General features: G+C 43.9%; 1 protein-coding gene across 1 annotated transcript in view; it reads left to right on the plus strand.

Annotated features, from left to right (window-relative positions):
• Positions 1-2978, plus strand: part of LOC115088623 (b(0,+)-type amino acid transporter 1-like) — an 81306-nt gene extending 78328 nt beyond the window's left edge. Inside the window, exon 6 of the mRNA XM_029596883.1 lies at positions 790-2978. Within this exon, the coding sequence (XP_029452743.1) occupies positions 790-1023 (234 nt within the window). The 3' untranslated portion in view covers positions 1024-2978. The remainder of the gene's footprint in view (positions 1-789) is intronic.
• The last annotated feature ends 20406 nt before the right edge of the window (positions 2979-23384 follow it).

Below are 23384 nucleotides of genomic sequence, written 5' to 3' on the forward strand. Positions count from 1 at the left end.
CTGCCAGGCTGGCTATAAGGCTAATGTGGTTAATCTCAATTATTGATGAGCCAACCTATAACCTACTACTATGAAGCTGTATTTGGAAATGATATTAAAGAAAAAAATGATAGCATGGCACCTTGAAGCAAGCAGATTACAGGACATCAGACGGCATGGATTCACAAAGAAAAGATACTGTCAGGCATTCTTGATTGAGTTTATATTTTAGGATCCTGTCAGGTACTTGTGACCTGGTTTGGCCACCGTTGGAAACAGGATACTGAGCTTAATGAACCTTTGGTCTGACCCACTATGGGAAGTCTTGTGAATTCTTGAACAAGGAGATAAAAGCGGAGGTGAGGGAATGCTGCCTGTTTCACGGGGAAGACTGGTAAACAAGTTGGATAGGTACTCCCCAGCATGGTGGATAAGGAGAAAAGAAGGGACAGATAAAGAAAACAAAACAGGCCATGGGGCAGCCAGGTTAGTACCAGCAGGTTACAAGCCCTGAGAAACCTATCAGGTTGGTGTCAGCACACAGCGGTACTTCAACACATTTTCTTGCCAACTGGATGAAATGTTAGTAGATGAGTATAAGAACCTCTGGACCTCCATGTTCAAACCTGCACAGGAGTTCTTCTCTTTAAAGATGCCAACACATACTGGATGCAAAACATAGTTCTAAAGTGGACTGTTTGATGGATTCTTGTCTAACTGATAAAACAAGTGTACTCTTTAATAACTGCTGAATAACTCTCGGTAATTGCCAACTCTGCCAAACGTTTTACTGCTTTTTTTTCCTCCCAGGTTCCAATCATCATCCCGATTATTGTGCTCATTGCGTCTGTGTTCCTGGTACTGGCTCCAGTCATTGACAATCCTCAGATGGAGTTTCTCTACGTCATCTTATTCATTCTGAGCGGCATCATTGTTTACTTTCCATTCGTTTATTACAAGCACTGTCCAGATTTTCTAAGCAAAGCTACTTTGTATCTCCAGCTGTTCCTGGAAGTTGCCCCAACTGATAGAAACATAAACTAAAAGAGAAATAAAAAACAGATGTCCTGCAAAAACATAAATTAAATGAAAATGAAAACCAGATATGGTACAAAGAAGAGTAAAAGAAGATTCTACATCTCTGGACCTGGAATTATAGTCCCTGAGATATTTAGCCCTAATTGTCTCTTAAGCCCTTCTAAGTTACACAAAGTATACAAAGGGCTGATCTTATGCTTCCGTGTCAATGCTGTATGTTGTCATGTGAAAGATGTGAGTTCAGTTCCTGAGCCTGGCTTTTGTCCCTCAGGCTAGCCAGGGCTAGGGATGTTGTGGAGAGAGGGCTGGATTAAGAGGCAAATGCCATTAGACAATGGGGAGAGGGGAAGTTATTCTCCCCCTTCTCCCTACAGGGGGAGGAGGTTATGATGCCTCATGTGCTAATCCTCCTCTCAGGATGTCCCCCCCACCCCGTCTTCCTTCTTACTTCCTCATCTCGAAGCCAAGGTTTGGTCCACAGCAGCAACAAGAGATGAGGAAAAATTAGGTAGCATGGGACCTTAAGGAGTTCTCTCACATTGATGAACCCTGCGGTACACCATCCGCTCCTACTGCACAAACTTACCAGGAAAACCCATGCAAAGGATGGGTGAGACAGGGTCTATCAGCACGAGAGGGCTGCGGAAGGTCCCATGCTGATTTTGTTTCATCTTCCTTGCTGCAACCAGAGCATGGGATGTAGGAGGAGAGAAACGATAATGCAACAGCAAATTTAGATTTAGGCAAAGGCAGCAGGAGGCACCAACCACTCTCTGGCAGCTATAAGAATTTGATGCTGAAGGCAGTTGCCTACGTTGCTTATGCCTAAATCTGGGCCTGTGTGGAAACAGTGTTCACAGTCCCTGGGAGATAATCTCAACCATCAGATAGTGGCAATACTTATTACTTAATGGCCATATTCAGGGTGAATGCCCACCGGGTTCCAGAGGGAGCCATGGTCTGTGGCTCCTGGCCAAGGATGGTCACTTCAATGAGTGTTTTAGATAAGATGGGGTGGTTAAAAATGGGGGATTCTGTCACCCTGTTAATTGCAATTGAAAGTTCATGATGTCGTAGCCTCAACAGAGGCCAATTCTGATTGAGTTGGAAGCCCAAAAAGAGCAGAACTACCTTGCCAAAAAATTAACATACTATAGAGATGATTCCTGTTTTGCACCATAAGATAGAAAACTTAATTGTTATTTTGTGATTCAAGTGTAGATTCTCCTTGTCTCTACTTTAGAATGAATAATTACATTCTCTGATATAAAGAAGGTACTAGGATGAGGCATAGCTTTAGTGGAGGAGTAGCCTGGTGGTTAGAGCAGTAGACATAAATCAGGAAAATGATAGTTCAAATCCCACTGCTGCTCCTTATGACCTTACATAAGTTGCTTAACCCTCTATTACCTGAGGTACAAACTTAGATTGTGAGCCCTCTGAGAATAGAGAAATACTTCAGGTGCCTGCATGTAATCCACTTTGGAGGGCCACAAAGCAGAATATAAATAAATAGTGATTTCTGCAAGTAGGTGGCTGTGCAGAAAGCCTAGAGGAAAAGTTTCAAACTGAAGCTGGACGTTACATAAGCAATGATATTTGTAGCTTTCATGGTCTCCCGCCAGCAGGAGACCGTGGAGGGATATAGATCTGTCTTCCAGCAGTTCAGTTAGTAAAATTCACACAAATGAGTTGTATTAACCGTGATGTTTATTTGTAACTTTGTCCTCTCCTATTGCTATAAGACTCGAGAATAATACCTGGACAGTTTGCTATAAATATTTTCATTATTATACATTTCTTCAGTAAAGAGACTTTTTCTTCAGGAACAAAAAAATCCCAGTGCAGTGCATATTATTTTGAAGAAAAAAGACTGCTAGACTACTGTGATTCTACATCCTAAGTCACTGGTGGGCTTAATAAAGATTTACTTTTCCACCCTCCTCCATAACGTGAACCCCGCATTATAAAGATTTGCTTGTGTGACTGATAAGTTGGGTGATTACATATCATATGCTACATACATCACTACATGGAAAGCACCTGTTGTGGCCCATTCATTTCAGAGGGACCTCTCAATGGTTATGGTCACATACCCGAGTGACAGAAGGTCTTTTGGCCCTGCTGCCATGCAGGAAGGATTTCCTCTGCTTCAATACACTAGCTGCCCAACCATAAAAAGGCCTGGATCACTGGTGCTCAGTGGAGACCTGGGAGCCATTTTTCTCTGTTTAGGAACCTCATTAGGATTCTGTCACATTAATGAATTTATTTGAAAAGCACAAAATAACATTGAATTGATAATGAAATATTGAGATTAAAAGAGGCTAAAAATGTGACTAAGGCTTGACTTCTGACTAATGGGATTCAGTGAGTGTTAAAGTGTGAGGACACAGCTTCTAGCAGAGGACAGAAATATTACTTACTACTACCTAACCAGTTTTCTACCTGAAGAATCACTCTTACTAATACAAGTGTACAAAATAGGTAAGGATATTTCACTTGGAGAAGTTTTAGAATAGGGAGAGTGTGAGTACTATAGTAATTCATGCATTGAGTATTTCCATATTTGCCATAGAGAAGAGTACTTAAATTTATTTATTTATTTAACACTTTTTTATACCGATATTAGTAGCTACATCATATCGGTTTACAGCAGAACTAAAGTTAGAAATGACATTAAACGGGGGCGGGGGAGGGATAAATAGGAACAAAGATATAGCATGGAACTGGCAAACAAGAACAATAGGCTGCTTGCAGTCACAATAAAAGCAAATAAACAAGATAAAACATTGTAACGTAACTTACACCAGGTATCAGGTTAAGAGCTGGTGTGACCTATGTTAAAGGGAGCGGGGAATCTATTCGGGGTAGGCCTGTTTGAAGAGCCAAGTTTTTAAATTGGTTTTGAATTTACTGGTAGAAGGCTCGAGCTGGAGGTTTGCGGGAAGTGAGTTCCAGTGGGTAGGCCCAGCAATAGAGAGGGCTTGGTCCCTCGTGGAGATAAGGTGTGCCTTCTTGAGGGAAGGCATATGGAGGGTTCCTTTATTGGCAGCTCTAGTGGGGCGACTGGAAAGTGTGAAACGGAAAGGGTCATCAAGCCAGTTGGAATAGTGTATGTATATGGATTTATGGATAATTGTAAGGGTTTTATAGAGGATACGTGAGGGGATCGGGAGCCAATGCAGGTCTTTAAGGATGGGAGTGATATGATCAAATTTACGGGCATTAGAGATGGTCCTTGCTACCACATTCTGAAGCATTTGAAGAGGTTTTATGGAAGAATAGGAGAGGCCTAGGAAGAGGGAGTTACAGTAGTCCAGTTTAGATGCAAGAGTGGCCTGGATGACGGTGCGGAAATCATTAGAGTGGAGTAATGGTTTTAATTTTTTCATCACATTGAGCTTAAAAAAGCCGTCCTTGAGGATTGTGTTGATGTATTTTTTAAGGTTCAATTGCTGATCAATCAGAACCCCGAGGTTTCGGACAGAGTGCTGAGCGGAAATGATACTATACGCAGGGTCATTTGCGAGGGAGAGTTTCGGAGGTTGGCACTGTGATATGAGGAGAAGTTCCGTTTTGGAGGTGTTTAAGGCAAGGTGGAGATTTGTAAGGAGGGTGTTAATGGCAGCAAGGTAATTTCCACAGAGTTTTAATGAGTCAGATAGAGAGTCGTGAATAGGAATGATAATTTGGACATCGTCGGCATAGAGATAGAATTTGAGGCCCAGATCAGATAGGAGCTGGCAGAGGGGTGTAAGGTGTATTGTGAAAATAACTGCAACAACTTCTGATCAAAAGAGAAAGAGCAGGGGAAGGCAATGGAGAAAGAGAGATCTAGATTAGGGGTGCTCAAACTGGTTCTACGGGCCGCCCTCCAGCCAATCGGGTTTTCAGGATATCTCTAATGAATATGCATGAGATTTATTTGCATGCACTACCTCCTGCGTATGTAAATATTTAAGCCTGCTGTCTTAAAGATAGCCAGCTAACTTTATCTGGCTAACTTATGACTAATTTTTGGCATGACCAGAATTAACCAGCTAAGTTATCTAACTGAATATCAGAATTAGATGAATAACTTATCCTGCTAACTTAACTCCACTCCAGAATATCCACAGAATACACCTACATTACCAGGAAGAATTTTAGATGGATAATGAATTCTCTCTCTATAATTTAGCTAGATAAGTGCCCAGAATATTCAACTTGTGAGTTATCTGGCTAAATGCCTCTGAATATTGACCCTTTCTTGTTTCCACAAATGGAATGAGAAAGAAATATGTCAGACGGAAAGATTCAAATAGCACGAATACCTCTACTCTTCCTTTTCCATATTTGAAAAGCAGGAAGGTAAAACACCATGCTTTAAATGATATATTTTGAAACCAGACATAAGGGTTGACTCAATAAATGGCATGCAGTTTCTTTCTTTCTTTTTTTTTCTTTTTTAGCATGCACACTAAAATCAGCATTAGTGCTTAATTAGGATACACATTGTAAAAGGGCCTGCACTAATGGAAGTATAGGCCTTCTACCATGTGCATACTCTGCATTTTTCCATTTTTCCACTAACCTCACAATGCAAGGGCATAAGCACAGGGGAGCAGACCCCTGGCAAGACATACAGCAAACTAGGACCCCAGTCTCCACTTCCTCCCCAGTGATAACAAAACATTGCCGGACATCTCCCCACAGAAGAAATTCTCCCGTATGGGTAGGGACCTTTGTTTTCAGTTTTTATTTTATTTTGTCTTGGAATTTTGATGTTAGAACAAAAAAGAAATAACTGAATGAATGACTTTTCCCACTGCTTTTTCTCCTATGTGTTATAGCAAAGTCATTTTTCCATTGGCATCTCTTGTTAGAACAAAGGCAAAATAAAATCAAATAAAAACTGAAAATGAAGGTCCCTAAGTATGGAGAATCCTAGAAATGGTGTCATTTGGAGGTGTGCTGAGGTGTTAGCAGGAGGATGATGCTTTCCTTCCTTCCTGAAGTGAGGATTTCGGTGGCCAGTGTCAGTGAGCTGGGAATTAAGGGGGTTCCAGATGGGAGGGGAACTTCTTTAGTGCGTTACACAGAGAAGCTTTGTAATCAGTGTAGGGGCAGGGTATTTGTTGGGAGATGGGCCTGAAAGACATAATTTCCACCTGACCCTAACAGAACACTAACACTACCCCTCCCCCCACTGAGCTGGCACTACATTTTGTTGGGGCCCAATGGCGCCTCCATAAATTTAATATTTCTTTGTGTAAATGTTTAATAATAACTAATTATTCTCCTGTTTGTGTACTTCACTTGTGGAGACATACAGTTTTTTCATGCATATGCATGCCTGATTTAGTATAGATTTTTACCTATATTAAATTGTTAATGGCTACATATTACATGATAGTGGGTTTTAGTGACTTAGGGGGTTATTATCTAACCCTATCGCACGTGAAAAGTCCCTTTTCGCGTGCGATAGCTAGATTGGGGCGAAGTCGGGGCAGCATTGGCACCGGAAGAGGAGGAGTCGGGGGCGGCACCGGGGCAGATGCGACGGCAACATCACCGACGGCAAAAAGGTAAGAACCCTTATCGCCACCAGTAGTGCGCCCAATAGCACCACCTTTCACGGTGGCGCTATTGGATTGCAAAAGCCGGCAGCGATAACACCGCGGTGTTGCGATCACTGCCGGCTTTCGCAGGCCCACCCCCCCCCCGCTTCACTCCCCGCCCCCCAGTACCACGTGATTCAAAGAGCTGTGCGACATTAGAAAATCTAGGCCTTAGTCCCATAGTTTAGTATTCAAGAATGGATGATTAAATTTTTATGTTTAAAATTTGTTACCCATAATTCTTCTTCAGCTGCAGCACCATCATGGCGTGTACTATAAAGTACGATACAATTGATCTAGTTCAAAATAGGGTCATGAATAACAAACTTGCTTGAGAAAGTTTTATTATCTATCAATAAGCTCTTTTTTCCTTTTCTCAAACATATAACTTGGAAGAACAGTATGTTGCTAAAATACCATTTTCTAAAGAAATACAGGTATTAGAGTAAATTGTCAATAAACTACTCAATGGCAGCTCATGGGCTGTAGTATAGCCTTCTACATTTAGGTGAATTTTCAGGGAAATTAGAGTATTCTGATAAAGAGGATGTGGAATGGGAAGACTTGGGAGGTGATGGTGGGAGATGGGAAGTTGGTAGGTGAGAAGTGAAAACAAGAAATTAAGGACATAAGTAGGGAGAAGGAGTAAAATCTAGCTGTAGGTGGATAGAGAGGCAGATGAGAGAAATGGAAAAAAAACCAATGAAACGGAAATATCAATGGCAGAAATAGATGAAGGAGAGGAATATAATCAAGGGAGAGAAAGAAACAGAAAATAAAAATGAGAATATGGAAAAGAACTTAGAAAACCAACAAGAGGAATTGGAAAAGGGAGACCAGAATGAACCTGACTAGAAAAATTAAATGATCAGATAACAAAAGGTACAAAAAAAGAATTTTATTTTCAGTTTTTTGAGAGTAGATTTTGTCAGCTTTGAGAATGTACATTTCTTATATTTTTTAATTTTGCTCAGTACCAGAAGGACATGCCATTGCTGCTGCCCCTTCCAAAAAAAAATTACTTCTGTCTAGAAATGCCACTGCCTTGTGCAAGGGGTAATGGTAGGGGAGCCTCTTGGCAGTGATGATCATCTTTTCTGATCCCAGGGTGTTGCTTGTATGACAAGTAGATAAACATCATATTTGACTTCAGTTACGTAGGGAGAGCAGCTTCTTAATTTTCAAAAAGTTTATTTACAGAGTAATTGAAAAAAACATAGAGAATTAACTATAAATGTTGAGATGAAATCAAGAATACTGCTTAGACAATCACTGAGTCCTTGTGTTATGATTTTTGGTTCAAATAGTGTATAAAAGGACAATGCTTCTATCAGGATACAGCGCTAAGGGATGAGGTGAGCAGATTAATAGCTTACATCATTATCTAAGATGGTGCTTGTCTCTGGCTGAGAGAGGGGGCACGTTCCCAAGGTGCCTGGGTTCAGAGGAGACCAACAGGAAAAAACATACATTTAAATTAGAAAGTTCAGGTAAGGAGGAAGTACCCAGTGGGGTGGGAGTAAAGTGAGATTATAAGTGTCAAATGCAAGTGTCTTTCTAGGAGACCTGATTGACTGATACTGAGCAGATCAGGAGATGTCAGTGTGATACATAGGTTATGTGCCAGAACAATCATAATGCAATCAAATTTGACATCACTGGGAGAATAATAAATAAAACTGCTAAAGTAGCATTTAACTTTAAAATGTGAGACTGATAAAATAAGAATATTTTTTAGTGGAAAACTAAAAAGATCAGTTGTAGGGGTTAAAAGTTTGCATATGGCATGGAGATGGTATTTTTATACAATCTTAAAGCCCAGATTAAATGTATTCCACATTTATTTTATTTTTGTTTATTTATTTAATTTATATTCTACTATTTCAGGCATTTTAAAGTGGATTATATTCAGGTACTATTAAGTGGTTCCCTATTCCCAGAGGGCTTACAATCTAAACTGGTGATATACTATAAGACATGGCTACAGAGACCTGTGCCAATAAAAAATTTTTAATTACCAGGTCAGGCTTCCTGGCGCCAAAATGTTAGGCAGTTTTATAGTGGTATTGGTACACTGGATGATTCAGGCAGCTAATCAGCAGTGCCAAGAGGTTAGGTAGGCAGATATGCCACCTAGTGAAGTCCTAGCCCTTTGGGCAGAGCCAGCAGCATACCGAGGGAGGGGGCAGGTGGCCAATGACCTTGGGTGCAGGGCCAGAGGAGGGCACTGCTGGCCAACATAGAGAGGCCCATGAGCCTGCTGGTAGACCCATCCCACTGGCAGCCAAAAAACAGGGAGAGAGGCAGTGTGGTTGCTGGTGAACCTCATCCCACTGGCAGCTGAGCAGAGAAGTTTGCCATCTCATCGTCTGTATAGGCCCTGCAGTATTAAAACTCACAAGAGTAGCACTTTCTCTATGTTGAGCTTGCGATGCATGAGATCAACATGGAGGACGTGCTAGCCCCACAAATTTTTAATACCTCGGAGCCTGCACAAAGGAAGCAGCAGAAAGGGCTTCAGTACCAGTAGCAGCGATCAGCTCTTCCCCAGTAGCCATGCGGCAGCAGAAGAATGAGAGAGGCTCTGAGGCTGTTGGCTAAAGAAAGAGAGAGGGACTGTTTTCAGTGTGAGCATGTGTATGACTGAGAGCCTGCTTGCCTGTGTGTGTGTGTGTGTGTGTGTGTGTGTGTGACTGAATGGGTGCCTGCCTGAGGGTGTGTGTATGTGTGTGTGTGCATGTTTTGTTTGAGAATGGGGGTCTGTGTGTGTGAGAATCGGTGTCTGTCTGGGGTTTTGTATGTGTGTGTGTGTGTGTGTGAGAGAGAGAGAGAAAGAGAATGAATGAGTGCCTGCCTGGGGGTCTGTGTCTGAGTGTGTATGTGTGTGTGGTGTGTGTGTGAGAATAAATGGGTGCCTGCCTGGGGACTGTGCGTGTATGCATGAGAATGAATGGGTGCCTGCCTGGGGATCTGTGTATGTGAGAGAATTAATGGGTACCTGCCTGGGGGTCTATGTGTGTGTGTATGAGAATGAATGGGTGCCTGTCTGGGGGTCTGTGTGTGTCTGAGAATGATGGATACTTGCCTGGGGGTCTGTGTGTGTGTGTGTGAGAATGAATGGATACCTGCCTGGGGAGTCTGTGTGTGTGTGAGAATGAATGGATACCTGCCTGGGGGTCTGTGTGTGTGAGAGAGTGCATGTGTGTGTGGGTGTGTGTGAAAGAGCCAGTAAGAATGAGTGTGTGTGTGTGTGTGTGTAGGAGCCAGTGACAGTGAGTACATGTGTAGGTGTGTGTGAGGGAGCCAGTGAGAGAGTGCATGTGTGTGTGTGTGTGTGAGCCTGTGAGAGTGAGTACAAATGTGTGAGGGAACCAGTGAGAGTGAGATTGTAGGAGTGTGTATGAAGGGAATCTTGGGGAGCAAGAGCATGTGTATGCATGGTGGTGTGGGGTGGAGAAAGAGAGAGGATCTTAGAGCTTGTGTATGAGATGTGCATGTGTCTGTATAAAAGAGAGATTGTAGGTGTATATGAGAGCATATATGTTTGTGTATGTAATAGTGTATGTGTGAGAGAGAATGGACATGCGAGTGTGCGTGACAGAGAGAGGATAAAGTTTGTTTGCACCTTCCCTAACCCCCTAATCTTCAACAATTTCAGGGTGACTGGAAATCAAGAGTTCCCAGATATAGACAGCAGGCAGGACCGGTGCAAGGGGATTTGGCGCCCTAGGCGAGCCTTCTTCCTTGCGCCCCTCCACCCCCCCGGTTGCACCGCCACCCCCTGATCTCAGCCCCGACTCCTACCTCATTCTCGATCACGCCCGCTGTGTGGTTTTTTGGGTCGCGAGCAGGTTGGGCACTACTTGCGGCCCGCCAAATCTCATGAGGGTTCTTGTTGAGTGGATCAGGGAGTGTAAGGGTGATTTTTTTGGGATTGAGGTGACGGTGATTTAGGATGGGGATCGGGTAGGCTTGCATCATGCTTCTCGTGTAGTGGAGCCTGTGTGGGGGGAGTGGGGTGGTTTTACAGCTCCGATTTTGAGGGCTGCTGATGAGGGAAGCTTATGTGGCTGTGGAGGGAGAGCAGGGATACGGCGAATAGAAAATCATAGGTGGGAGGAATAGTCACTGGAGCTGGAGCTGGCAAGGAACTTAATCTCGGGAGGTGGATTGTAACTGTGCTTATCTTGCCAAGCTGTAAAATTACTACTTCCGCGGGTGTCAGGAATGCAAGAGGTAGCTTGGGGGTAAGACTGCGGTATAACGGAGAAATAGTTCAGGCTGGGAAATTCGAGGAGAGGGTCCGCTGGGAGATTTCTATAGAGCAGGGCTGGATGTTTCCGTAGAGCAGGGCTGGAGGAATCCGTAGAGCAGGGCTGGAGGAGACCATAGAGCAGCAGGGCTGGATGTTTCCATAGAGCAGAGCTGGATGTTTCCGTAGAGTAGGGCTGGAGGAGTCTGTTGAGCAGGGCTGGATGTTTCCGTAGAGTAGGGCTGGAGGAGACCGTAGAGCAGGGCTGGATGTTTCCGTAGAGTAGGGCTGGAGGAGACCGTAGAGCAGGGCTGGATGTTTCCGTAGAGTAGTGCTGGAGGAGTCCGTAGAGCAGGGCTGGATGTTTCCGTAGAGTAGGGCTGGAGGAGTCTGTTGAGCAGGGCTGGATGTTTCCGTAGAGTAGGGCTGGAGGAGACCGTAGAGCAGGGCTGGATGTTTCCGTAGAGTAGGGCTGGAGGAGACCGTAGAGCAGGGCTGGATGTTTCCGTAGAGTAGGGCAGGAGGAGTCCGTAGAGCAGGGCTGGATGTTTCCGTAGAGCAGAGCTGGAGGAATCCGTAGAGCAGGGCTGGATGTTTCCGTAGAGCAGAGCTGGAGGAATCCGTAGAGCAGGGCTGGATGTTTCCGTAGAGCAGGGCTGGAGGAGACTGTTGAGCAGGGCTGGAGGAATCCATAGAGCAGGGCTGGATGTTTCCGTAGAGCAGGGTGCTGATTCGAAGGAGGGCACTTGGGCCGAGCCGGAGCGAGGACTGCAAGCCTCTGGAGAGGCCTTTAGGGCGTCCCTGAGCCCCTGACCCCGACGGGTCTGCGCTGATCGCACAGGGCTGGATGGCTGAGAAAGGGCTGGCCTGGGCCGGACGTCTGCCCTTTAAGGGCTCGGGTCATGCCGTCGATGTGGGGTAGTGGGCGGGGCTTACTGCCGTTTCGAAGGAGGGTGCTTGGGCCGAGCCGGATCGAGGACTGCAAGACTTGGGAGAGACCTTTGGGGCGTCCCTGAGCCCCTGACCCCGACGGGTCCACGCCAATCGCGCAGGGCTGACCGGCCGAGAAAGGGCTGGCCTGGGTCGGACGTCTGCCATTTAAGGGCTCGGGTCGCACCGTCGATGTGGGGTAGTGGGCGGGGCTTACTGCCGTTTCGAAGGAGGGTGCTTGGGTCGAGCCGGAGTGAGGACTGCAAGCCTCAGGAGAGGCCTTTGGGGTGTCCCTGAGCCCCTGACGGGTCCGTGCCGTCAGGGTCAGGGGCTCAGGAAATGCCATTTTGGCTTGCCCTTCCAAATTCTTCTGTCTAGAAATGTCACTGATTTTCTGTGACCTTAAGCATTAATACAAGATAGATGGGGTAGGGCATTGGAGAGGCACACAAATGCATTCACTTCTGGGCACCCGAGACCCCCGGTATGCCTCTGGGCAGAGCAACAAAAGGTACAGGTGTGACTAGGATCACCACATAGGAGGACATGCAGAGCCTGCAGGGAGTGAATCTTTCATTCCTGCACCACATTACTGGGTATTCCAGAGGAGCAGGTGATCAAGAGGTACCACTTGAACTCTCAGGCCATAATGGATTTATATGAAGACCTAAAAGCAGACCTTGATCTGTTCACTGAACGGTCCCATGCCATACCAGGTCTTGTGAAATGTTCAGCTCCCTTAATTTCATGGCTTCGGGATCTTTCCAAACAATTGGTGTTGAAGAGGATATGTCACAAGTCTAGGGAGGCCTTATATTTATGAGTGTAGGAGTAGGCTAGTGATTAGAGCAGTGGGCCTTCAACAAGGAACACCAGGGTTTAAGTCCCACTACTGCTCCTTGTGACCTTAGGCAAGTCACTTTATCTTCCAATTCCTTAGGTACAAACTTACCCTACATTTATCAAAATGTTAGAATTATAGCAGAAATAGCACCTGTGATAAAAAAAAGGGGGCATGGTTAGGCTAATTAAATTTTCACAAGGTGTGATGCATTTATCACATTGTGCTATTTTTCACTTTGTATGCTGATTGATACACTTTGGGGTTGGGGGGAGGAAGGAGTGCCTCTATATATTTATTTATTTATTTAATACATTTATATACCGTTTCACCAAATACTAGAAATGACCGAAGCGGTTTACAATATTTTCAAAAATTTAAATTAGTAAGTTTTATAGAAAAATAAAATGAAAATAAAAATAAGAGCAAAATGAAATAAAGCTTACTTTAACTAAAATAAAAATGAAAAATTACATTAAAACATCATGATCAATCTGATAAAACCCAAAAATGTTTAAAATAAAATAGAGATAACTACCATTAGTTTATAAAAAACACTTTCTAGATATGTACCACTTTAGAGGGGCACTTAGAATCGGGGTGGGTTTCAAAAGGCGTGGTGGGGTTTTGGGGGGTGTTGTTACAGAAACATTCTGAGGAATTCATAGTAATATTGACATCACTAAACATTTGTAGTCATTATATTGGATGAAATGTATGACAAAAGGAGTCGATTTGTAGAATGCTGCCTCTGCTGGCCCCAGCATCCAAAGGCTCAACCCAAGGGGAATGAGGCCTGGTATAGGCGAAACTTCCACTAGGTGTCTGCTTTGCCCGGGTCCGCCTGCCTAGGGTGAGAACCTGCAGGGCTCCTCCCTGCAGGTTGCACCAATCCTACCTTGCCCAAGGTTCCATAGACATTTCACAGGCATTTTTGCAATGGGGTAAATTTTAAAAGAGTTGGTCATGTTAAAAGGCCCATATATGCAAGTATGTGTTCTGAGTGCAAGCAACGCATATTTTAAAACTGGCAAATTACATGCATTTATGCATGTGCATGTGCAAGAGAACACGCAATAAAAAGAGGCAGATTAGGAGTGGGTCGGGGCTGTTGAGAAGGAGGTGTTTTAGTGTGCCCTTGGGCCTCAGCCCAACCCCAGATGGATCCAGGACCGAACCGAGGGTTGACAGAGTGTTCCAGCATGGCAGACAGTCTTGCCTTCTGCCAGGCCTGCAAGCTCTCAAGGCCAACAACATGATGATGTTGGAATGTGAATGGTCCTCCGACCATTCCGAGCCCTTTCGCACCTGCCGCTTAGATAGACATGGAGCAGCAGGCCTGGCCTGAAGTCGAGGGCAGACGGGCCTTGACACGAAGACATGACACCAAGATCGATGCTACGGCATCGCAGACGAAGACATGACACCAAGGCTGATGCAGATGGCATCAGAGACGAGGGCTGGAACAAGACATGACACCAAGGTAGTTGAGGACATGACACCAAGGCTGATGCGAGGACATCACGGACCAATGGTCAATGCGACGGCATCCCGGACCAGGGTCAATGCGACGACATCAGGAACAAGACGTTGACATGACACCAAGACTGATGCAACGGCATCCAGGACGAGACAAGGAACTTGACGAAGTCCAGACGAGACGAGAGATTGGGCGGAAGGACATTGGCACTGTCTCTCAGGGCGCCCTACACAGCCCACCTTCACGGGTGGACCCAATGGGCTGGTCGTGGACCACCCTGTCCCAGTGCATGCCCTACACAGCCCGAGGAGGCTGGTCACGGACCACGCTGAGAACAGGACAAGCGCAGGGAAGAATCCATCCGAGGCAGAACTTCGACGATGGAGCCTTATGGCTCCATCGTGGAAGCACCAACACAGCTGGCAGGACGAGACTGCTCAGGAGCACAGGACACCAGTCCACCTTCAGGCCACTCCAACCCGGGAAAGATGTCGTCTAAGGGAGAAGACCGACAGGACCAGAAGGCTCAGGAGCGCTGGCAACACAGGAGCAAGACACCAAGGAACTTGGGACATCAGGGAGCAGAAGATCAAGACGAGACACCAGGACACCTGGACGAGGACGTCAGGCATGAAGATATGACTTGACATGGCGTGACATGATGAGAAGACAAACGAAGAGGAGCGCCACAAAAAGACCTGACGGAGCTCTGGCAGGCAGGAGCCTCCAGAGTGAAGTAACTCCGATGCAAGGCCAAGACTGAAGTGACAGAGCAGCCCTTTATAGGGCTGGAGCAGGAAGTCCAATCAAAGGTGGGGCCAGGCACACTTCCTGTATCTGGCCCTTTAAATTCTGAAGAGAGACGCGCGCTGGCGCCTAGGAGGAGCAGGAAGCTGGCTGTGCAGGACTGTGGACAGTGGCCTGCAGAGCGTTGAAGTCGCAGATGCAGGGCTGGCCTGGAAGGCAGGGCCCGAAGACGGCGGCGGCTCCAGCTGCTGCAGGAGGGCCCTGGGGGCGGCTCCAGCCGCTAATCCAGGCCGGGGCTGCGGCCTCCTGGCTGCAAAGATGATAATGACGTCAGCAGCGGTTCCGAGCCGCGAAGAGGATGCTGAAAGTCTGCGGCTCTGGCCGCGGTGAAGAAGGCAGAAGTGGGCAGCCACTGGGCCGTGAGCAGGCAAGTCCGCGGCTCCAGCCGTGCGGGAAGGCCCAACTCCGGCGGCATCCGTGCCGTGTCGGGAGAAGCATGGGGAAGGTGAGCAGTGCCTGCTCGCAGGGGAACCCGCGGGCAGGATTCCTAACAGGGGCATACCAGGGTAGGGCCAATATTTACATGTGTAAATCCTGATTTTAAAACTGGTGAACACAGCACACGTCAGACTGTTACCAAAGCATATTTACTTCTAGTTCTGTTGAGGTGTAAGTCTGAAAAAAACCTCATCATAGCCAAAAACTGACTAGGCGAGGGGTCTGGATAAACTGGGGAGAGTGCAGGCTGAAAAACGGAAAGACCTAGAGCATACATATGTGTGTTAGGTGTATTTTAAATTTTAAATCATACATGCGCATTTGTGTGGATGATTTAAAATTCTAGCATATGTGTACTTACTTATGCATGCTTATTTTAAAGTGACAAGGGTATATACATACCTAGTCCACACACCTTGTGCTTTTACAGGCATGATGTCCATCACATGTACGATAGTATTACATTTAATAGCATTAACATTAAAGCTTTGGTAATTTACTAGATATGCATGTAACTGACCACCATATATGTGTTTGTGCTTGCCTCATCTCTTTGTCATATCACACACAGCATTATGTACATTTACCCAAGGTCATGCTAAGAGATTAAATGCAGTGTGGAAGACACATACTGGTGGACTGGCTGTAAGGGGGAGATTATGACATGAGGTTTGTACAATTTCCTTCAGGAAAAGTCCATAACACATTATTTGCCATGTAGACTACAGAATGCTGAAACAATCCCTGGAAGTGAGTAAGAGAAATTAGGTCTACTTTTTGGGATCTGCCAGGTATTTGTGGCCTGGATTGACCACTGTTGGAGACAGGATGATGGGCTCGATGGATTTTGATCTGAGCCAGCTTGGCAATTTTTATGTTCTTATGTTTATTTATTGAGGCTTTGGGTGATGTGGATGGACTTTGTCATGAGAGTTTTCATTGCTATGATCAAGTAAAGCTATGAACTGTTTGGCATCTTACCAGGTACATGTGATCTGGATTGGCCATGGTTGAAAACAAAGTACTGGGCTTGGTAGATCCTCAAACTGACCCAATGTATCAATTCTTATGTTCTTATATAAGCTTCAATAAATAAACATAAGATCCACAAGGATATTTTGGGCATCGCCCACCTAAATCTAAACTCGCAACTCCGCCCTCACACATCACAAAGACCTATCAGATACAATTACAAAGGTTCCTTATATGCTCCCCCGATCAAAACTTCACTAACAAAACGAGCACTCTCCACAGCCGGGCCCACCCTCTGGAACTCATTACCGCCGGATCTACGACAAGAGACATGTCATCTAACTTTTAAGAAAAACCTAAAAACGTGGCTCTTCCGGCAAGCCCATCCAGAATCGCAGGAACACTCCGACACCGGTCAAAGAGCAAAATAGTCCACTATAAGTTCCATGACCGCCCATATCCCTTTAAGGCCCGATTACGCCTTATTTGGACAGCCCACTTGTTTTGAAAGACTCCTTTGTTGATGCATTAGTTCTTTAGCTCATGCATTACTCATGTTTATGCCCATCAACACTGTTCTCTGTTACCTGTATATCCCAATTTAGCCTACCCTCTTTTTAGCTATTCCCTACATTTATTCACGTTATTTGACAAGTTATTGTTGTCTATTTAATATTTAATATTTATGTTCTTATGTTCTTATGTTCAGAAACTCTGTTTAATGTAACGCCTTAATATTTATGTTCTTATGTTCAGAAACCCTGTTTAATGTAACGCCTTAACCGCGACAGTTATGTTCTATGGAAACCGACCTGATTTGATATTTGTATCGAGAATGTTGGTATATAAAAATTCTAAATAAATAAATAAATATAATTATGTATGCTCTTGCTCAGATAGGATTCATAATAGCATTGGCAGGCTGTCAAAAGTAAAACTAAAGCTGTCAGAATAACCAAGTGCAAATTTCTATGGTATCGGTGATGCTGGATATGGATTTACACACCAGTCATTCTTCTTAAGCTAACAGACCAGAAGAAGAGGTACAATGAGGCAATAGCATCTACTTGCTCAGTCATCGAACATACTTTTGGTGTATTAAAAAGTCATTTTTGATGTTTAGATAAAATAGGGAGAGATTACAGTATAGCCTTCACACTGTTGCTGAGATTGTGCTGGCCTACTATGCTTCATAATATAGCTATCCAATATGGCATCCAAGCTGAAATGATTCGGGATCTAGAGGAGGATCCAATGTGTGTCTCTGCTTGTCCTGGGGAAACCACATGGAATGGCAGCCAGTTTTATCACAGAATCATTGAGACTTACTTTGCCTGTAAGTACTGGTCATTGCCTTATGATATCATTTAAGAGAACAGTGCTGGGAGGCTGTTGCATTGAAGCTCTCCATCTATCAGTCCTTGACTAGTCTTGTGTTTTGTAGGAGTCCTGGCCTTATGTGCATATATGGAATCTATGCCAACAAGGTGAACCTCAGGGATAAATAGTAGGGAAAAGAGTTAGAATAGCATGGAATATCAGTACTATGGCTTGGACCCTGTGACAGACATTACATGTTATCTGTAAAGTCCAATTATAAAGGATGGCTAGACTTCAGCTTTAACAATGAAGCAGTCACTTATACTCTTTATTGCAGTATCTCTCACGCTTGTCTAAGAAAATGGCCTTGCCATTCACAGGCCCTGCAAAGCATGCTGCTACAGTTTGTAAGAGATTAGATAGATCTTGTTCAGAGCTAGTGATTGGCTTCCTCATTGTCACATAGCTGGCCTTAGAAGTATGGCATTTGTCAGCCGCTACTCTGAGATATTTGGACTTCAAACTCTCTAGAACATTAGACCTAGCATTTCTGATCCTTTAACTGTGCCCATCCACATTCCTGACCTTAGCCACAAGATGCACAGCTGGAAAGAACTTGAGCCAGTTTGGGGGTGTTACTTTTTTTTAATACTAATCCTGAAGGGGCTCGGCCTTTCTCTGTTAAAAATAACCTTTGTTTTCCTTCACAGATCAGTTTTGGATGCCTGGCTGTGTGTCACCATTTGGACTATGGGCTATGATTATAACCATGTCTGTCCTTCACATGACGTAAATGTAGTCATATATATGTATGACTGACCCTTGGTCCTAACAAGGTGCATACTGATCCACACACAAATGCAATTACACCTGTTTGTCCATTACTGCCCTAGCTGGCTGACAGTCTGCATTAATAAAAATTCAAGTGCTCACATGGCATGTGTCATTCAATGCTATGTGCCTGTTAGCTAATTTTTTTGCATAGATGATCTGAGTGTACCTTTATCCTTGTGGATATAGTGAAAAGGTCAGGTGTGCTGAATGCAAGCAATTATCTAGGATTGTATCCACATGTAACTGGATTGCATATGCCTGTCCATGACAGCCAAAGAATTATTTTACTGGGTGCTAAGCATAAAGGGGCTGCGCTTGTCAAATAAGATTATGGCAAGATATATTAATGCTTAGGCAGTGCACCAAGGTGTTAATAAAAACTGCTGTAAATAATGGGAAGAGAAGCCCCTACCTACATCATTTGATTGGCCCTCCCTCCTCTCCAGATTTGCCTCTCTCCTAACTCCCTACCAGCACTCACCTGTCATGCCCACAGCCGCTGCTTTCCCGCTCCATTGTCATGCCTCTCATGCATACAGACACACACACTCATTCCTCTCTTCCACTCTCTAAACTCAAACTGACAAACAAGACAAACAAAACAGACTCTTGCACTTCTTTCACACACAGAAAAAGAGAGCAGATCAAGATTGAGGAAACAAGCAAAAGACAAAGACACAGCACTTATAATTGTATTCCAGCTCCTCTAACCACCACCAAATTCCTCTCAACTCTCACCAAACTTCTCTCTCTCTCCACTACCACCTGACACATCTTCAGAGGGGCAGCTGCAGGAGGCTGCCTTATATAAACAGAAATATAATGCGTGACGCGATAAAATAATGTGAGACAGGATAAAATAATGCATGATGCACTATTTGAGAAATGTGCCTACATACGCCCACTTTTTCTTTTTATCATGCCAGCGATAACGTCCATAATGCGCGATATTTCTTATTTTTTAGAGCAGCTAAGTAAATCTAGTCCCAAGTTTGTACCTGAGGCAATGGAGGGTGAATTGTTAAAGGACAAAAGAAGACCAAAATGACTGATAATATGGTTACATTGTACTGTGAAAGAGGCTACTGTTAGAGCCAAAAAATGCATCCTTTAAAAAATGAAAGGCAGGTCCTAATCAGGAAAATAAGAAAGAACATAACATAAAAGCATAGGAAATTACCTGGAGTTAGCTCCAGTTACCACACTTTATTGCTTTGGCTCCTAAGTGTTATAAATGGTTCTGTGATGCCATATTGATATCTCTAGTCCATTGGTATGCTAAATATATCGGAATACAAATATTTTTGCAAATAAATATTAATAATTGTATTCTTTAATCAAATAAAATTCCATCAATTCTTTAGTAAGGGTTTATATGTTTATACAGTGCCTGTACATTTCTGAAATGCTGCGTAAGGAGAGTTTTCCTAGTGTTGGCAAGACCAAGATATATTAAAAGCAGCTGCGATTCTTTTATTCTTTTTAACCTTTGCCCTGAACATGAGATTAAGACCAATAGACGTATGATACCATTTTAAGGGAAGAATGAAAGGATGGATCGGTAAAAATGGACTTTTATTGGAACTTGCCCGACTCTGGCCGAGTTTCGCTCTGCCGAGCTGCCTCAGGGGCTTGTTGAGCCAGAAACTTGGCTCTATACTTGTGCTGATTTCCTAGGATGAAGGAATATGAGTGAACACACCGAATCCGGGCTTGTCACTTGTAATTCATCAATCACTTGTGTGAACAGTATTGAAGCAATTCTTTGTTGAACTTGCACCGTCACATACTGCTCTGACAAACACTGCAAGACAGTCCATCCTTTCATTCTTCTGTTGTTCGTCACATTGGATCGGTTACCGGTTTGCTTCCTTGGACCATCCCTGATACCATTTTAATCCTTGTTTTGGGTGTAATGAGTTTGCTACACAATTAACCTTTACTTAGCATGAATTTCAACTCAGAAACATCTGTTTCAATTTTAAGGGTTCATTTTTTAATTGCTCACAGATTTTATACACATTTTCTAGGTGAAAGTATGCACCTGCTTTCATTTTGAAAGTTATCCCGGAAAAGCTGCCTGCAAACATTTACCCCTGCTAGGTAGTTCAGGTCATTTCTCCAAGAAAATGTATGGGCATATTTTTTCTAAAATTCAAAAGTATATGTGAAAGTGAAAATCACTCTCCAAACCTGCCTCCAGGAATGTTTCCCCCTACTGCAGTTAAAGAAATGCGTGTACTGTCACTACCCATGTAAGTTTACCCACATGTATGGAGGACAGTCTTTTAAAAGCCCTTTTTGGTGGGTAAAGCACAGTTTTACCTGTGGAAATGGCTTCTAAAATTACCCGTTTACAGAGGAAGCATTGTCTGCACTCCAAACCTTAGTAAAAACTGCAAATGGTGTTTTTTTTCCTCTGCTGGGAGTTTTCTATAGTTGCTTTTTTTAGAATCAGCATGTTGGCAGCCATCTTGCCATCTTCTCTCTGCTGGTGCCAGGATATATCCCAAGATGCACCTCTGTCAGTGATGTCAGGGTGTTACTTCCTCTGCAGTGTTCAGCAGACAACATTACCAATGCTACCAATTGCACACAAGCACTTGAGTGAGTTTGGCAAAAGTGATCAGTTGCATAACACAGCGTCTACTTGTGATAGTGACAGTGGTAATTTAACAGGGCATTTTTAAAGTGACAGTGAAGTGCCAGAATTTCTAGCCAATAGCAACAAGTGCACACAGATGCTTGAACTTCCTATAGCACTGAGGCATCACTTTATCCAAAAATTCTCATGACATGAAATACAAAGAAATTAAAATGTCAGTTCACAGGAAAAACAGGAAACAAGTTCAAAAGCAGTTTTCCTGCACAGCTACAAGTAAATGAGATAAAAAAAAAAGTTAACCCTCTCCCCAAGTCAACAAGGCACCTATAATCTTAAAAAATAATTTGACACTAGTTTCCTCTCATCAGTATCCCATTGATAGTGTGGCACAGGTGCCATTAAATGGGCACTGATCCTGTATGATGATTGCAGGTGAGTGCAGGGTTATCAATTGGAAAAATTGTGGTCTGGGCAAGGCTGGGGAAAGGATTTTGGTGGGAGGACACTTTGATAGCCCTTCCTCTAAGGGGCTGTTCAAAGTGTGTGTGTGTGTGTGTGTGTGGGGGGGGGGGGGGTTGTTTTTTTAAAATAAAGTTTAAAAGTTTTTCCTATTTTCTGAACTGGAAAAATCCAAATAGTATTCTAGGACAGCCCCAGGGGTGTGTGAGTGGAAGTATGAAATGAGACCAATGGTTGAAGTTTTGTGTCTGGTATAAATCTGTGTGTGTGGCCTGTGAAAGGGGCTGGTCACTGAGGAAGGAGCTCAAGGTGTGTGAGTGTCTGGAGGGTTCAGGCCACTAAGAGAGAAAGGAGAACAACTGGTGCTTTACCCAGAAGCACTGCTGGAAGTGTGCAAGTGATTTCCAATGTGTGAGATATCAGAGAGAACCATCTGCTCTCTTGGATTTAGAGAAGTGCTGCAGATATCAAGGATTACTGAGAGAGACAGAGAAGAGGTTCTGAACGTGGAGATTTCTCTGAGGAACTGTGTTGGGGGTGGGGGTGTGGCTGGGCCTAGGGGAGAAGGTGGCTATTTTTTCACAGAGCTTGAGACTAGCACTGGCTCCAAAGGACCGGGGGTGCACTGCCTTCATAACTATACAGAAGAGAAGTGTCTAAGATCCTAAAAGCTTCTAAAGAGTGAGGAACAATTTGAGATTTCTGTGACAGAAAGAAACAGCTATCCAGGACCCCCGTTGGGTTCATAAGTGAGAAAGAAAACGACAAAGAGGTAAAAGATGTGAGGAATGTGGAGAATGCGATGGATCTGAGTGGGTCTTCTCTGGGAAAAAAGTGAGCAAAATCAGAAGTTGTATAAAGGTGAACCGGGTCTCATGTGCTTTGGGAGTAACTTCTACAAAAACTAACCATAGGGGAGATGAACCGGGGTTTCTAAAGACCCCAAAGAATGAAAAAGAAAAAGAATATGGGACTGTCTTTTTTGTGATTTGAACATAAAGGAACATGATGTGATTATGATTCTGGACTGTGGACTAACTACAAATCTGTTTTGGCTATCAATTTTTATTGTTATAATAAAGTTAATTACTTTTAGAGTACAAGAGACTTGTGGACTGTGGAATTTTTTTGGGAGTGTCTTCAGTCAGTTTGGCCTAACAGGAGATCCTGTCTCCAGGCTGCTCCCTAGGAGTATACCCCTCCCTGATAGGAAGCTGGCCCCTTGGCACAGGGGTTACAATAGTATCCATACCTCTCAGGAAAGTGGGTGGAAGCTACCGAGCATATTCCAGTTACTGATATCACTATAGTATCATGGGCATGAAGCTAAACATATTTGCCTATGCTTCAAGCCAATAGGACAATTTCTTTAGATTTATGTCAGAGTAAGAGTTACGAGTGGTTATGTTCATCAAGTGCCATCTTTGATACAAAGGTTGGCAGCTATGGTGCATCAGTTCTCTCTATTCTCAGCTTTCTTCTTCACCAGATCTTGAATATTTCATGATCTCAGCAGCCAAGACTGTTCTTTGTTTTCTTCTGTCTCTCTGCACCCCATCATGCCATCCCATGCTAAGGGCCTGTTTACTAAGGCTTTTCTCCCATTCTGTGTCTATGGGAAAATGTTTAGTAAATCAGGCCTTTGGATATTTTGCCATCAGAACTTCTGGCTACATTACCAGCAAATCTCATTTTCCTTTCTGTCGGGGATCTTCCACCTCCCCTCGTCTCATGCATCTGTAAAATCATGCTGTCTCTAATTTTGAAATCCACTGGATTCTAGAAACTGATTATCCTCTGTTTTAGCAGTGATTCCATTAATTTAC

This window comes from Rhinatrema bivittatum, chromosome 3, assembly GCF_901001135.1.
Source record: "Rhinatrema bivittatum chromosome 3, aRhiBiv1.1, whole genome shotgun sequence".
Lineage (NCBI taxonomy): Eukaryota > Metazoa > Chordata > Amphibia > Gymnophiona > Rhinatrematidae > Rhinatrema > Rhinatrema bivittatum.